The following is a 16880-nucleotide window of genomic DNA, read 5'->3' on the forward strand; positions in this document are numbered from 1 at the left end:
TGTCCTTGCCGCCCACTTCCGCCAGCCTCCAAAAGCGCTGCACTTTTCGATTGTTTACGTTACTAGGGGTTCATCTGACGTCAATTCGCAGGTATGTTTAGTTTGACGGTTTGTAAATGTTTGTGTGGGTGTCCATGTCGCTCCGACAGTGACTCTGTTGGTGTCATTGGTGAATATCTGCTCCAGCTGCCGTTTTAGCTGAGAGCAGCGGGATGCTAAGGGCTAGTTAGCTGCTAGCTGCGACAGTAAGCCTGATTTATGGTTCTGCGTTAAATCGACGCAGGTACGCGGCGTACGGTGCGCGTCGTCGCGTGCCTACGCCGTGAGTTCTGCGTAGGTGTAACGCGGGACCATAAATCAGCCTTAAACCTGCGAACTGCTCACAACACGCTCCGTGAAATTAGATTAGATTCAACTTTATTGTCATTGCACTTGTCAAAAGTACAGAGCAACGGAATACAGTTACCATCTAACCAGAAGTGCTTATGCAGTGAAATAAATATATATATATATATATATATGTGTGTGTGTGTGTGTGTGTGTGTGTGTGTGTGTGTGTGTGTGCATAGCGCAGATTAATAAATAACTTGTTATAAGGTGCAGGTCTGACATGAATGAATGATAATATATATAATATGAACAGATGAGATGTGATAATATGATTTACACAGATTTGAGTTACAGTCAGGTGTCAAAAGTATTCACATTCATTACTCAGGTAGAAGTATAGATACTGGAGTTTAAAAATACTCCTGTAGAAGTTGAAGTATCAACTCAAGTTTTTTACTCAAGTAAAAGTATAAAAGTACTGGTTTCAAAACTACTTAAAGTATAAAAGTAATGTAAGGGGGGAAAAGCCATTAAGGACAAAAGCCATTGAAAATGAATGTATCTTAGTATAATGCAAATATATTAAAGAACCATATATGTGTACTATTGAGCATTAACATGTGTTTCAGAGAGCGGGAGCTATGATGACTATTCGCCTATAAGTATTGTAATGGTGCAAAAAGTCAAACTTCAGAGGCATATTATCTTTATTGGAATGTACATCCAAGTTTAGTTGCAGGAATCTGAGGGAACGGATGTAAGAACAAAACTGGACAAGAACATCTGAAACAACCACAACCAAATTCACTCTATCCAGATTTTAAAGGCCGAAATGAAATAGAGTAACGAAGCTGTTTTTAAAATGTAAGGAGTAAAAAGTACAGATAATTGTGTGAAAATATAAGGAGTAAAAGTAAAAAGTCGTCTGAAAAATAATTACTCCAGTGAAGTATAGATAACCAAAATTTCTACTTAAGTAAGGTAACGAAGTATTTGTACTTTGTTACTTGACACCTCTGGTTACAGTATATACATGGGTGATTTCAGTATTTACATGAGTGTGGAGACATCTACATTAGTGCGAGGAGGTAGTAAAAAGGTAAAAAGTCCAGTGCAAATATATTATATTCAGTTGTGCAGAATGGTGCAAGAGTGACATGAGTGTAATGTCCGGCTTCATCGCTGTAACGAGCTGTCCGTGTTGCAGGTTCCGTGTTTGGCTGTGATGTTGGGGACGGGTCGGTCCTGGAACAGGACTGCCGAGTGACTCTTGAGCCAGGCATCTGCTCAGCATGAACAGCGAGGAGGAGTTCTTCGACGCCGAGACAGGTGAGACGGCTGTGAGCAGGTGAGGCGGGCCAGTCTGTGTCAGTGTCTGGTCTCTGTCCCTCACTGTCCTGTCCTCCCTCAGGGCTGGAGTCAGATGATTCCTGCGAGGTCAGCTTCAAAGATGCTCTGGTGTTTGACAGCAAGCAGGTGACCGCCGGGGGGGCGGCGCAGGAGAACGGAGTCTGGCAGCGCAGGTGAGAAACCTGTTCCTGCAGTCATTTATGTACAAGTGGGATTCACATAACCATGATTACTGGTTTGGATTTCATAACTTCAGTTGATGATACTTAATAATAATAATAATACATTTCATTTGTTAGGCGACTTTCATGGCACTCAAGGTCGCCGTACAACAATCAAAATACAAAAACACAATTTAAACAATAGAGAACAGCAAAGTTTGCAGCAGAACACAAAAGACCACGTAAGTTGTAAGTGTATTTAGTTGATTAGAATCTCATTTGTGAAACAAACTTCACCATTAAAGTCAAACATGACATAGATGTGTAATGACAACCAAAAATCTTTGAGTGTGGGGCTGGATTCTGATTGACTGAAGCTAGAATATGGTAGTTTCATATTTCTGTGATGACAAAAGCAAATTTATCACCGATGTCACACTGGATAGACTTTACAACAATATATATAGTCCATTTTCCACTTATTTCCTTAATGTCCCAGTTTACATATGTGCATTTTAAGTTCATACAATATTGTGATTGGTCTGATCTGTTTTTAGTTTACATCATAACTGAACTAGGTCGAGCCTCGTCTATAAGTATACTTGTATAATGATCCATGGTGTAGTCTACATGCTCTTAGATGAAAGTGTGCAGAAGTAGCATCCCTGTCCAACACCAAAAGAGGAAGAAAAAAAAAGTTTTTTGAAATGGATACATCACATTTGGAATACTTAGTCTTGAAAGTGTGACCACTTGATAATCCAAAGTTTCAATGCAAAGCAGTCAACAGGGTAGTAGAGAACAATTGAGGCTAAAAAAGGGCAAATTAGAAACATGGCTCAGGTAAGGGAGGATCTTCACAGGCTGAAAATGGGATTCAAAAATAATCCTGTACAGCCAGATGTTCACAACATTTAGTTCTTTAACAATTTTCACATAATTACAAAGGCCAGTATGTGCAGAATCTTGTGTGGACCTTGCTTTTTTTTCTTTTCATTTCTTTTCGTTGTAATCAGTGTTTTTGCTTACGTCACGTTGAGGAAGGCAGATTAGGCATTGCACAATTTTACAATCACGACTCGCTTTTTTGTTGTTATTGGTGTTTTAGTATTTTCTGAAAAACTGTTGAATTGGTAGAAATGAACACCTAATCAGACAGAAAATAATATTCATTAAGTTGTCAATATCTCCAGCCGCTGTCTGTGAGAGAATTGCTGCTGCATTCACTCATGGGGACATTTATACTAAATAATAGGGAGTTCTTTTTTTTTTTTTTTTTTTTTTTTTAATATTTTATTTATATTTTTAACATTTTACCCAAGGAACAACCCACAACATGAAAGCAAACAACAAACATCAAAACAGGAATAAGAAAAAACTAAAAAAAATTAATAACAAAATAAAAATAACCAAATAAAAAGGGGGCTGCCAGACAAGTGACCACAGAGAAAACACACAACAAAACAAGTCTATTGCGAGTGGAAAAGAGTTAGATATCATGTCCCGCACTGAGCCAGAAAAGGACCCCAGACTCTCAAATCTATTTGGCCTGTCCGAGCCATGCAAGCGCAGTCTCTCCATCTGAATAGCTGACAGCATTTCAGTGAGCCATTGGGTATAGGTGGGTGGGGTGGCAGACTTCCAGTTCAATAAAATGCACTTCTTAGCCACGACCATCCCAAGTTGCAGAGCAAGCTGTGTTTCCTGTGGTAGAACAGACAGTGGAGCATCCAAAGATGGCCAGTATAGGGAGTTCTTAAACTCTGAGAACTCTGCAGGTGTGTTTGGAGGAGACATTGTCTTCATGCAGCACCTATGGAAAAGGTTAGGGCTGCAGTCATGTATGAAAACAGCTACTGGCCAGCCAGGAAAGAACTCACAGATAACTGGGTGATGGGCCTCTTTCCTCACCCCTCTCCCTAACACAATAGTGGCTGAATTGGACACCTGATATTCACCAAGGGCCTTGGACTAAAATAGTTAAGGAGTTGAGGAAAACTGTTTGTGTATTGTAACTGCTCAATATTGTTGAACACATAACAGTTGTTACATAACTATGTAAATGCTTATACATTCCCCTAACAAAATGTATAATTCATGTTGCAACCATTCATCAGTGATCTTGAAGAATGCAGTTTGCATAATAGTTTTGCATGAATTGTATGTGCATGTGCATGTCCACATGAGTGTTCTTTGAGTAACGTCTGTGTCATTTCTGCACTATGAGTATTAGCTGAGGAGACTACAATGTTTCTGCTAAGCAGAGGAGCTGCTGTTACTGACTTACCCAAAGTGTCATCTGAATATCTCAGTATCATTTTCATCTCATTTGATCCAAATGTGTGTTAGGAAAACCCTGCCTGCTGAAATGATCTCCAGGAACAATTTCAGTGTCTGGAGTATACTGAAGAAATGCATCGGCATGGTGAGTCCTGCTGGCTTCCTACTAAATCTGTGTGAAAAGGACGCTGCAATGCTCAGCTGCTACTCTACAAGACAACCTGCCAAACAGTTGGGTTAAAGCGTAAAAAACAGAATTCAGTAATTCACAAATCGGCTAAACTCAATATTTATTGAAAAACTGCACTAAAATGCTTTTTTTTTCTTTTTTTTGAAAGGGAGCTAAACAACAAAGAAATGTCAAAGTTTTGTGCTGGCATGTACTTCTATGATTTAACATTTCTCAAAATGTAAGCAAATGGAGAATTTGGTCAGTTAATCATTATATAATGTAATTATATCTAATGTAATTCAAAGATTTGAAAAAATATTGATGTAGATGGGGGACAAGGACAAAACCAGTATTGAACGTTGGTGAAGTGGAAGCCCTCGGGTGGACCCTTGGGTCGACCTCTGAGAACTGTCAGTGACCACAGCTGCAAGATGAAATTTCACCTTCAAACTTTAATGGTTACTTTACCATTTTGTACCCCCCAATTTGAACACGATCGACATCGCATTCTTTATGGCATGATTAATTTGAAGCAGCATTAGTGCCAAGATATGTGTACAGTTTTTGGAGCGTCATATTCTTCCATCCAGGTGACAAAGATGTCAATCATTTAAGCATGTCTTGGATAATAATGTAAATGATGAGTATGTCATTGGAATCTGTTTTTTACACAGCAACTCCAGTTTTTTTTATTTTCTTTTTTGATGAATAATGATTTAACTTACATGATTACTTCAGTTTCTTTGTTACAGGATCAGTAAGTACAATTTTTGCTGCCATCAAAAATAACATAACATTTAACATGTGACATACAAATCTGAGAAGCATGAAAGTAAATGTTAGCATTGTTTTACAAAGTTGGAGCAGGAATGTAACAACTGTGTATTTGAGTTTGGAGTGCAGCCTTTTTTTAGTCCTTTTTTGATTTTTATCCTCTTCTATGATTTAGCAGCATGTGCTGATCCTTTTTTGGCATATTGGCTCTTTTGTTCACTTATAGAAACCTGCTAAGCAGTAAATCACTTTTCCCCTTCCTCAGGTTTTATGTCGTCTCTCTTTTCTTGCAGAAATCAGTGTTATACACGAGTTGTTTATGTAAAGTAGTTTGTTGTATTATTTAGCATTCTTTCATAATAATTTTGCAGGAGCTGTCCAAAATAGCGATGCCAGTTGTGTTTAACGAGCCGCTGAGTTTTCTCCAGAGGATCTCAGAGTACATGGAACACACTCACCTCATCCACCAAGCCTGCAGTTTATCTGACTCCATAGACCGCATGCAGGTACGGATGACACAGTAGTGGCATTTTTTTCCCTCCACATTTTTGTCTTCTGAAAATGACTTTCCTCTGTGCAAGCATTGTTCTAAATGGATAATAACAAAGTGAGATAATTAATCTTGGTCAGATGCAGAGCTCTAACCACATTTCTATCTATATATATATATATATATATATATATTTATTATTATTATTATTATTATTATTATTATTATTATTTTTTTTTTTTTTATATAGGAAAATGTTGAATACCTCCTTCACCCCAAACTCATAGAAACCAGGATGAAAAGTCAAAAACCTTTTCTCCTTTACTGGCACAAAGCTGTAAACACTCAGATTTGAGGAAAAAAAACCTATAAAGACTAATTATCCTAATTCTTTTTTTTTTTTTTGTCTGTGACAGTTTGTTGCTGCGTTTGCTGTTTCATCTGTAGCATCTCAGTGGGAAAGGACTGGAAAGCCATTTAATCCTTTACTAGGGGAGACGTATGAGCTCATAAGGTAAAGCCTGGCTGTGCTTTTCTGATGAAAATCTTCATGGCAAATGTACTTGAAGTTTTTGTTCTTTCTTTTCTCCCAAGAGAGGACGAGGGCTACCGATTGCTCTCCGAGCAGGTGAGCCACCACCCTCCAGTCAGTGCCTTCCACGCCCAGTCTCTGAAACAGGACTTTGAGTTTCATGGCTCCATCTACCCAAAGCTTAAGTTCTGGGGCAAAAGTGTGGAGGCGGAGCCAAAAGGCACCATGACGCTGGAGTTATTAAAGTGAGTATTTAGTCCTGCTCCATTTACTGTTTATCATGCTGTTGTTTGTTCATACTAGACTGTTGTGATCCTAAACACGACAAATCAAAGAAAAATATCCACCCACCCATTAAGTAGACCTGCTTAATCTTACACAGGGTGACCGGGGTCTGCTGGAGCCTGTTCCAGCAGGGTCCACCCTGGACACGTCACCAGTCCATCACAGGGACACATCTAGACAAACAACCTGACATGCTCACACACACACACAGAGTGCTTATTTATTGATTGACTTATTGATTTGGCTAAGCATTTGATAAGAGCATCAATAACTCATATCAGTTTGGTATGAGGCCACGAAGTGCAGGTGGTAAGTTCAGCATAAACATTGTAATCATGAATGTGGCATAAAAGAAAGCGGAAACAGACCTTACCATGAGAAGAGGAGTCGTACCTAAAACGGCAAGATGGATTTATACTTGATTACTGAGTCTAACCTCTGATCACCTTCTTCCATGTTACAAACTATGTTTTTGTATTGAATGGATGAACTTTTTGTCTGAGTTTAAACATTTACAAATCAGTCAGTGTCGTGCCCAATTCAGATTTTCTGCAAAATCTGAACATTTATTAAAGTCAAGCAATTATAATACTTTCAGACACATTCAGCTGTGTTTTTTTTATTTTCTGGAGTCTGAGTCAGTGGTGCTATAAGTCGCTCCAAGAATTGGGAACTTGTTGAAGCATTTTTTTAACCTGCAGTGGTTGAATGTGATAACAATATTGTTATTTTGAACAGAGAAGGACTGTGCTATGATTTTAAGTTTTGCTTAAAGACATCATCCTGCAGGATGGTAGTTTGAGTCCCTGCATACAAAAGACATTCTCTGTGCTAGTGAGATTATTATGGCTCATAAACAGCGTAATTACCCAGGGTGTGACATGAACTTCACATTTTATGGCTCTACTATTTGTAAATCTACAAATAAGATGCATTTTGCTCATTTCCAACATTGCTTCAGAGGTAAAATCTCATGTTTTAATATGAACGTGAGACTTGTATAAGTTGTAATGCATATGTGGGTATTTCTCAACTATGACTGTGATTTTTGCCGTAGACATAAAGAGGCGTACACATGGACGAATCCACTGTGCTGTGTGCATAACATCATCTTGGGAAAACTCTGGATTGAACAATATGGAACGGTGGAGATAATCAACCACAGGTACAGTTGTTGAGACTTTACTGAAACCTTTAGAGCTCTTTTGACCGCTGATCGTTAAAGGCAAGTATTTCTTTTGTCTTGTACTCCTCAGTACTGGAGATAAGTGTGTTTTGAACTTCAAACCATGTGGGATGTTTGGAAAGGACCTCCACAAAGTGGAAGGGCATATCCAAGACAAAAGGTGAGGAAGGAGCCATACTGCACTGACACTAGCAAGTAGTTTTGATTTTGTCTGAACTGAATTTGCTGATGTTTATACAGTAAGAAGAAGCGCAGAGTGGTCTATGGCAAGTGGACAGAGTGTATGTACAGCATTGACCCGAAGCTTTACGAGACGTGCAAGAAGTCAGACAAGAAAACGGGAGGCGACTCAAAGAAGCTGAAACAGGTGAGAGTCTACCGGGGGTTGAGTTGAGTTATACTTTAATGTCCACTAGGTACATTTGTTTTAGGCAATCAAATACATGCATAATGTATAAAAACACATACAATCAACACATACAGCCAGCAACAGATATCAGACTCAATACCACAATAAAATTAGTGAGAGACCAAGCAGCAGTGAACGACATTGCACATACCCTGGGAGAAAAATGCATCTATCCCGGAACCTCATTTCATTTTTGGTACAGTATGAAAAAAGCAAGAACAAAGAATAAAAACAAGCTATTTCCTCATTCTACTTCGATTGAAGTCTGAGCGTCTACTGAAGTGAAATGCCACCCAGTTTGCCCACTTGTTTGTCTTTTAACATGTTCTACATGTGACTGAAATTGTTTTCTCAAATGGTATCTCTTCCTTTCACAATAACATGCAGTGGCATTAGTAGAAGGTAAGGTAAAAGTGTATTTGATATCTGTAGTGTTCTACCGCTGTTGTCTAGTTCCAAGTGTAGTGTATGACTAGATCATTGCCAGCACTAATCCATAATGTCTTGCAATGACGTGCGTTGTTGCTTGAGAGATGTGTTGAATTTGTGGCAACCGTAGTTCTGTGAAATCACCTGTTTGCACTGAACTGTATATACAGTTGGCTTGAGTTAGTGTGTGACGGCATCATTTACCTGTGTTTATGTTTGTGTGTATGTAGGAGAATAGCTGTGAAGGTGAGGAGGCAGATGAGATGCCAGAAATTCAAGAGACTGTGACTGTGATCCCAGGAAGTGCCTTATTATGGAGGATAACACCGCGGCCTGCTTACTCAGCGCAGGTTAGTGTCTTAAAATAGGTGATACAATATTAAATTTCGATCCATTTCATGTAAAAAAATAGATGATACTAATAATATTATTCATTTGGTTGAGCTGAACTCTGATGGCACAGTATGTAATGCTCACTAATGTCACCTTGTTTAGTTGCTGTTCAGAAACTGTGATATCTTTTGCTAGTAGGGCCAGTTCTTCTTTACACCACAGGAAACTTTAGTGACACTCATTTACAGCCTTTTAACCTAGAACACACTTTCCTCTTTGTAACTTTCTTTTTGGGAAAGAAGTTGCATCCAAGTATATGCAGTCAAAATGTGATCAATACTCACAAACCTTCTGCTGTCCAGATCCAAAATGTAGTCCACCTTTTTCCCATTTATTGAGCTCAAAATTGATTTATTAGGAGTAATGCTTATGCATCAGATGATGATTCTAACCCCGACTTGAACCTGGTCCTTAAAATCCTTCTAAAGCATTAAGCAACGTGTTCTCTTCGTGTGACTCAAAAGAAGCAAATGTTTTCTGAACCACTTCAAAATCCAACCAAAGATGAACAATTAAAACCAGTAATCAATTTATATAAAAGCGGACGACTCTTTCACTCTTTTACTCTGTTATATCAGATACTTGGCCTGCGTGGTTCTGCCTCCGAACAGGAAACTGTTGAAAAGTTAAACCATTAGCGATCTTTTCCCCACCTCTGTTGTGTGGAGCTGCTGCAGCCACAACGCAGCAACGGGTTACCAGCTCTGCGCTCCACGCCCAGCCCATTTTCGTCTCGACTACGAATCGGGAAGGAGGGGGAAGTGACGTATGCCGTAAAGCAGTCAAAGTCGTAAAGATTTGTAGTTTTTTAGTGTGGCAGGGTTCCTACCATGCTCCTCAAAGTTACATAGTGCCAGTGAAGGCGATACAGACCCCTCAGACCATGACAGAGGTTCATTAAACCTGTGGGAAGTTGATGTACCATCACAATGACTCTGGAAATATGATATTAAGGTGGAAAAGTTACGTAGTGTCGCTTTAAGATATGACAACTTTTTACACAATCAGCCACTTTTGAATCCCAGTGCTCTTAAAACCTTTTTTTTTCCTAACATGTCTTGTGTCCTCTGTTTTTATAAACGTTTTGATATCAGGTTATAAGTAAATATATTAAGATTCATTGGATTAGCATATAAAACAAAAACAAAAAAAAACCACTTAGTTTTTCTCTGTTTTCTGTGCTGTTTGTGACTCTTACAGATGTATAACTTCACCAGCTTTACCGTGACGCTAAATGAGCTGGAGCCGGGGATGGAAAGCCGGCTGGCGCCAACAGACTGCCGGCTGCGGCCCGACATCAGAGCCATGGAAAACGGAGACATGGGTAACGTCAGCCGCTCAGAAAAGAGAGGAGGTTTTTCTCACCAGGATGCCCATATCGTCCTCTAAAGAATCTTTATTTTCTGTGTGTGTGTATTCTTTGTTTAGATTCAGCTAGTACCGAGAAAGAGCGGTTAGAGGAGAAACAGAGAGCTGCACGCAGAGAACGCTCCCAGGATGAAACAGAGTGGTCAACCAGGTCAGTGTTTCTGACGTTTTGTTTCAACCTTTTTATTCATTCATCAATTTCTCTTTTTATTTATTCCAAAAGCTGCATAAATCCCATTTATGTCCAGAAGTATTTGGATAGTGACCATGATTTAAAAGGTTTCACAGCAAATGTGGCATTTACCATTTTAAGAATTACAACCATTTTAAGCAGATTAGCTCTATTTGAGGAGGATCAAAAGTATTTGGACAGTTGACTAAACACTGACCAGGTCCATCCCATCATTACTTCAAGACAAATACATCAGATAAAAGGTGCGGACTTGAGGTCAGGTATTGATTTGACATTTGGCAGCTTTTGAGCTGGAGCTACCAACATGACGTCCTGGGAGATTTAAGAATAGGAGGCGAAAAAAACATCCATCTGTAACAGAGAGGGCAAAAACCTTTGCTGTGGATAAATCAACAGAAATTAAATAAAAGCACTGGGGAGCCCTGCAACATCAAAAGACCCGGAAAACAACTAAAGTGGATGATGGCAGAATCCTTATGTTGGTGAAAAAAGCCCTTCATGACATCAGCAGAAGCCAAGAAGAAAAAGGAGGAAGTAGGAGTGTCAAAATGTACAATAAATACAGAGGATTTACAACAAGGTTCAAACTACTGGTAACATTCAATAACTGTTTAGACAAGACAGATTAGAATTTCCTAGAAAATACCAAAAAAAAAAAAAAGTCTCCGATGTTCAGGAGTCAGATTCTTGGGACAGATGGAACCAAGATAAACTTTTATCACAATGATGATAAGAGGAAAAGTATGGAGAAGGAAAGGAACAGATGGTGATCCAGAGCAGAGATGATGTGTCAACATGGTGGAGGTGTTGTGGTATGGAAACGGAACAGACTCACTGTGTTCATTGTTGATGTGCTGACTGAAGTAGGAGGGAGGATTCTGAGGTATACGGGTCCATCGTCTCGGCTTACATTCAATTAAATGTCACCAAACCAAAAGGATGGCGCTTTACAGTGGAGATGGATAATGAGCTTAAACATAATGCAAAATCAACTTAAAGGAGCTGTATGTAAGAGCAATAATAAAACGAATCATAAAATGACCCCGATATGTCAACAGACATTTAAAAATCATGTTCATTTCAAATACTTATGTCACTGACAACAGCACTCAAGCCAGGATATTCCAGTTTAAAAAGAGGAGTTGCAGCCCTCAACTGATGTTTATGTTGTCATTTTTTGTTTTGGCCTGAAGCTCCACCCTCCACCTATCTCCCAATCACCAAGTCAGTATTGTTTCTGAAGCTCCACCCTCCACCTATCTCCCAATCACCAAGTCAGTATTGTTTCTGAAGCTCCACCCTCCACCTATCTCCCAATCACCAAGTCAGTATTGTTTCTGAAGCTCCACCCTCCACCTATCTCCCAATCACCAAGTCAGTATTGTTTCGGCATCCGGATTGCCAGCTCGGCTCTAATTATCGCAGCCATGGCAGCCTACGTTCCTGCTGCATTCTGCAGCCTACCTGGAAACCTCTGGTCGGGGGGAGGAGGGGGAGGGTACACGCCGCTCAACAATATTTTGAAAGTGACTGCAGTACCAGTTTTGGACATTTCTTACAGACGGCTCCTTTAATTTTTTTTTGAAGGCAATAAAATTGGATATCCTTCAGTGCCCTGGCCTCAACCCAACCGAACGTGCGTTTCAGTTACTGGAGACAGACAGACCCAAAACCAGTCACTGCAGAGGATTTTACTCAAAGTATTAAAAACTATGGTTTTATTTACAATTCTATCACTTTGCCCAGATTCGTTTAAACGCCTTAAAACTGAAGTACTTTGCTTAAAATGGCCGTAGTTCCTAAATTAAACCTGAAAGGGTTCACAGTGATCACATACAGATTGTTTTATTTCAAATGTGTTGTAGTGGTTCTAAAGGCAGAATCATAATTGAAAACTTTAGTTCTGGTTTAGCTGGACCAATAGTAACGCGAGGGCTTGTTGGACAGCAGGGTCTTAACTGTTGTGTTGGTTTAATGTGCAGAGAAACATTCTGTCCTGTACACTCCTTATTTTATTATAATTCAGTATGCATAAAGTTAATCTTACAGTTTTTCTTTACAAGCTGCAGAGCTCTGCTTTTAGCGTATAGATGTGGAAATCTGACTTAGTGGCTGCCCGTTATAAAAATAATGATCGGCATGTCCAAACTTTAATTTTTTATTAAAAGTGTTTGTGTCTCCTGCTCACATTTAAGCATCTTTTGTTCAGGAAGTAATTAATAAATGATGGGGGTAATTTTGGCAACTTTAAAGATAAAGAATGGTTACCTAGCAACTAACTCACCTGGTTAAAATGTATCTATGTGCACTCGACAATAAAGCAGCGTCCAGAGATATTCATACAGCAGGGTTTGTACAGGTGCTTAAAATGCTTGAATTTTAATGGAGTACTTCCAAGGTTTGAAAAGAACTTGAATTTTGGTTAAAGTGGTTTAAGATGTTTGAAATGTTAACTTTTTTCATTTACGACAAAAAGTTAAGAAATCGAGTAGTCTGTTTTATTGGATGGAAAAATGTAATAAGTCGGAGCCTAAATTAAAGTTTTTCCAGCTTGGCCTTGCGTGCGTCTCTGGCAACCAAAAATACCAAAAACATGGTTGAAGATAAAACACCAAGCTGATGTAAGGTTACTGTTTTTTTTGTTGTTTTTATCGTAGTAGAGGCTAGTGAGGTGTGTCTTTAGCTGAGGGGCCGCACTGAATCAGAATAGAGGAGGATTCACACTATAACGTGTTCATTTTATCTAAGTAAACAGAAAAAATAAATCAAAGTTCTGAAGGATGACTTTTGCTAATAATTTTGTGTTGAACTTTGTGTGGTTTTATTTTGGGTCCGTGTCTAGATGTCGACCCACATGGATTTTTCTATGGCTGATAAAAATGAATAAACAATGTGTAATAATCAGCCAACTGATTAACTGTCCAGCAAAGATGTCACACAGATTCAGTCTGGCTGAACTTGTATCGCCTCTATAAATACTTACAATAACCATATTGTCTACTGCTTAGAAGTTGTTACATGCTTGAGAGTGACATTAAAAAAAAACCCCATAAATTAAAAAAAAAAAAAAGGAGACAATGAAATAATGCCATCTTTTTAAATATCCATCCATCCATCCATCTATTTTCTATGCCCATTTTATCCTGTCCAGGGTCACTGGGGGTCTGCTGGAGCCTATCAGCTCATTCCAGGCGAGAGGCCATCACAGGGCCACAAATACAGACAGACAACATTCACGCTCACACCTACGGGCAATTATGAATCAACTAAACTAACATGCATGTTTTTGGACTGTGGGAGGAAGCGGAAGTAACCGGAGGGAACCCACGCAAGCACGGGGAGAACATGCAAACTCCCTTTTTAAATATGTTTAAAGTAATACATTGATCACATAACATGATATAAATTACCTACAGCTAGAATAATGTGCTTTTTTTTAAGTGTACGGACCGATGTTTGTGTGTGCGTTTTAGTGAGAAAGAGCTTGGAGTAAAATCCTTAATTACTGTAACTTCCACATGAACTGGATGTGCCCCAGAGGATTATTTGAATGCATATTCAAAGCCGTTTTATTGCTCATGTGGAGCACATTTGACCATAACCCTCACTATTAAAAATGGCTCATGAACGTTTCATGTCTCTTCAGGTGGTTCCGGCTGGGGACGAACCCTCACACAGCAGCCGAGGACTGGCTGTACACAGGTGGATACTTTGACAGGAATTATGCAGACTGTCCCAACATCTATTGACACAGGAGATGTTTAGTGTATCTAAGATAATACTCTTCAGTTGTCAGCATCTCAGATTTTGTGACTTTTTGATGGGCAGATGCTCACTGATACATTGTCTTTTGTTAGAATCGGTAAAAATGGGACATCTGTAAATCAGATCATTAAAAAGTGACTGTGAACACACTCTGCAGGAGACGTTTTAGTATTATGGAAGATTTTAGAAAATAATTATTGTAAATGTTGAAATCACACTCCCTCATAGTCATACACCCTGAACATGTTCCTCCCCTTTCTCTGGATTCAAACCTGCAACCATTGTGGTTTCTGGGGCAGTGAACAGGCTGCTGCAGGACATAAACATTATATGTATTTAGTTTTACTCCAGGTACACAACCATTGTCTTGTAGGCAAAAAACACACCTTTTGTCAAATTTCTTTCAAATATCAGGTAATGTGTAAACACACTTAAACACGGCTACTTTTATATAACCAGCTTGGAAATTAGACGTGTTTTTATTTTGCATCAAACATCTGTAAAAGGCCCAAAGTGTTTCTATGAATAGAGACTTGTAGTAGAAAGGAAAGCTGCTTGTAATCATGTTGACTGCTACAGTAAACAGATTCTGTTGGAACATTGTTGTCTGCTGTAATGTAAAAAATTTGTACAATAATTGGTGCATGCATGCTCACCAAGATGTTAAAGCCATGAGAGAAAAATGATTCTGCACTGAGTAAAAATATGTTCACTTAAAAGGAAAAAGGATAGAAAAATGATTGGTCACCAGATATTTTAGTCTGAATCTGTGTTGACCTCCTCCTTCCCTCCTCCCTGCAGACAGCAGACTTCTGTATATGAGACAGACGCTGGTTGAAGGGTTTCAGGAATAGATGAATCCTGTTTGAACTATTCAGAGCTTTAGATCAATGTAAAAATATTTCAGATGAAAGAAAACATCCGTCGAGCTTCTTTCCTTATTCCTTTGCTCACTTATTTTTGGCAGATCTGAGCCTGTAAACATAGAATTCACTTGAGCTACAATGTAAGATATGAATGTAAGATATGAACAGTTATGCAAAATTCCCTAATAGTGGTTTTGTTTTTACGGTGTAGTCTGACTGATCAGTTTATCATTACTGAGAAGCATAAAAAACACACACATTGGTCCCTGAACAACCCCAGAGGAGGCACGCCCCAGTTTGAGTCAGACTGACTCCTGACGCCGTCTCAGTTCCTGCACGAGCATTTGGCTCTGACTTCAAAGGCTTCCCCTTTGAGTCATTTTCAAGTAGTTACTGCATTTACGTTAGACAGGACACTGTAGGCATCATAAACCTATGCAAACTTCCCCATCCAGTCAACCCTCTTGAAATGTGAAAAATCAAATACTTGCAGTTTGTCTTTAGCTTGCAGCCAGCGTGCGCTTCAGACGTTTCAGACGCAGCAGTTCACGTGTGTTGTGCGCCGATGACGGCTTTAAGACTACGTATGTAGATATTTCAGAAGTTGTTAAACAGATTGGTTTCTTTTTGTTTGAAAGCACTAACTTTGCATTAAAAATGCACATTTTAACACTCAGTTCTATGCACATGTGTACACTCAAACCGCTCTAGCTGTTCTTCCCTCTGCTCCGAATTCAAAGCACTTTGTGAAGCCTGGAACCACTCAGAGGTGCAGGTACAATCTCATGTCTCTTCTCATCTCTTTACCCCCTTATCTTTTTGTTGAGCATCCTATTTGAAAATGTTTACATTGTATGTATGTTAATCTGTTGGGTTTTTTTCCCCCCGTCTCTTCATAGTGTTACTCGTGCACAACCATATGCATCTAAAGCATATTTAAGAAATAAATTATGGACTATAAAACGGGTTTCTCTTTCATTGTATTGAAAATTGTTTTGAAACATAACTATGTGGTGTTTGTGGATCAGTGTGTGAATCACAACATCAATGTGAAGGTCTGGAGACGCACCCAATGCTCTTTGCAGGCAACATTGAGGTTTATTCTGAGTCTTAAGGGGGAAATGGACACTCATGGCTTTTAAATTCTCCAAGAGGTCCATTAAATCAATCTTGGAGGATCAGCGAAGAAAAAACTGGGACCAGCAGAAGACCATTGGTTTCTAGTGGCATCATAGAGTCTGCACAGCAGGCTTTCATGCAGTTTAACACAAAATAGGGAAGACTGGTTTGACTGCTAATTTGTTGTAATTTATTTAACTTTTTGAACATTAATTTTTCGGAGCAAAATCATACATGAGCTGAGAACATTCAGTTTACAAATGTATTTTTCTCTTTGGAAGCGAAAGCTATAAAATTAAAATGTACAAAGCCACTTTAACAGAATCAGTGTAGATTGTGGGATAAAATGTTATAAAAGCCCAACAAGACACTAATTGAAGACACTAAATCTGCAAGTGAACTGAAGTGGCATGTACGGGTGCAGTTTTATATTGAATGTTGCTGAAACTAATATTGTATTTGTTTAAGTTGTGACACTGAAAAAGAATGCCTTACTCAACATATAGACAAATTATAAAATGTAGGTCTTTCATCATTCTTTAAAGTATATATTTGTGATGAATATATTGTGTATCATATTTAATACATGTATTTCTGAGACCTTTGAACCACTTCATAATGAAAAAAAGAAAAAAAAAAGTTTTATACAAAAAAGAAATGTGAAAAATATAAACTAAATATGCATAAACTTACCTGATCTATTCATAGTGATGGGAAAAATAATAATTTAGAAATTGTAAAACACAAAATTGTAAGTCTTTTTCATTTAAATACATAA

General features: G+C 38.7%; 1 protein-coding gene across 1 annotated transcript; it reads left to right on the forward strand.

The window, feature by feature from the left end:
* On the forward strand, positions 1-15946 carry LOC133456727 (oxysterol-binding protein-related protein 2-like). Its single transcript, XM_061735281.1, has 14 exons — positions 1-91; positions 1538-1659; positions 1742-1853; positions 4191-4266; positions 5439-5573; positions 5974-6071; positions 6152-6334; positions 7432-7539; positions 7631-7720; positions 7801-7927; positions 8629-8748; positions 9992-10115; positions 10220-10310; positions 13999-15946. Exons 2-14 carry the CDS (start codon positions 1623-1625, stop codon positions 14099-14101), a joined length of 1404 nt encoding a protein of 467 aa, XP_061591265.1. The 5' UTR covers positions 1-91; positions 1538-1622; the 3' UTR covers positions 14102-15946.
* The last annotated feature ends 934 nt before the right edge of the window (positions 15947-16880 follow it).

The sequence above is a fragment of the Cololabis saira genome, chromosome 12 (genome assembly GCF_033807715.1).
Source record: "Cololabis saira isolate AMF1-May2022 chromosome 12, fColSai1.1, whole genome shotgun sequence".
Lineage (NCBI taxonomy): Eukaryota > Metazoa > Chordata > Actinopteri > Beloniformes > Belonidae > Cololabis > Cololabis saira.

Bases quoted from the DNA above. Each gene is read 5' to 3' on its own strand.
- LOC133456727 (XM_061735281.1), top strand. From the start codon at position 1,623: ATGAACAGCGAGGAGGAGTTCTTCGACGCCGAGACAG. The intron at 1,660-1,741 runs GTGAGACGGCTG...GTCCTCCCTCAG, and splicing joins GTTCTTCGACGCCGAGACAG to GGCTGGAGTCAGATGATTCC. The intron at 7,540-7,630 runs GTACAGTTGTTG...TGTACTCCTCAG, and splicing joins GTGGAGATAATCAACCACAG to TACTGGAGATAAGTGTGTTT.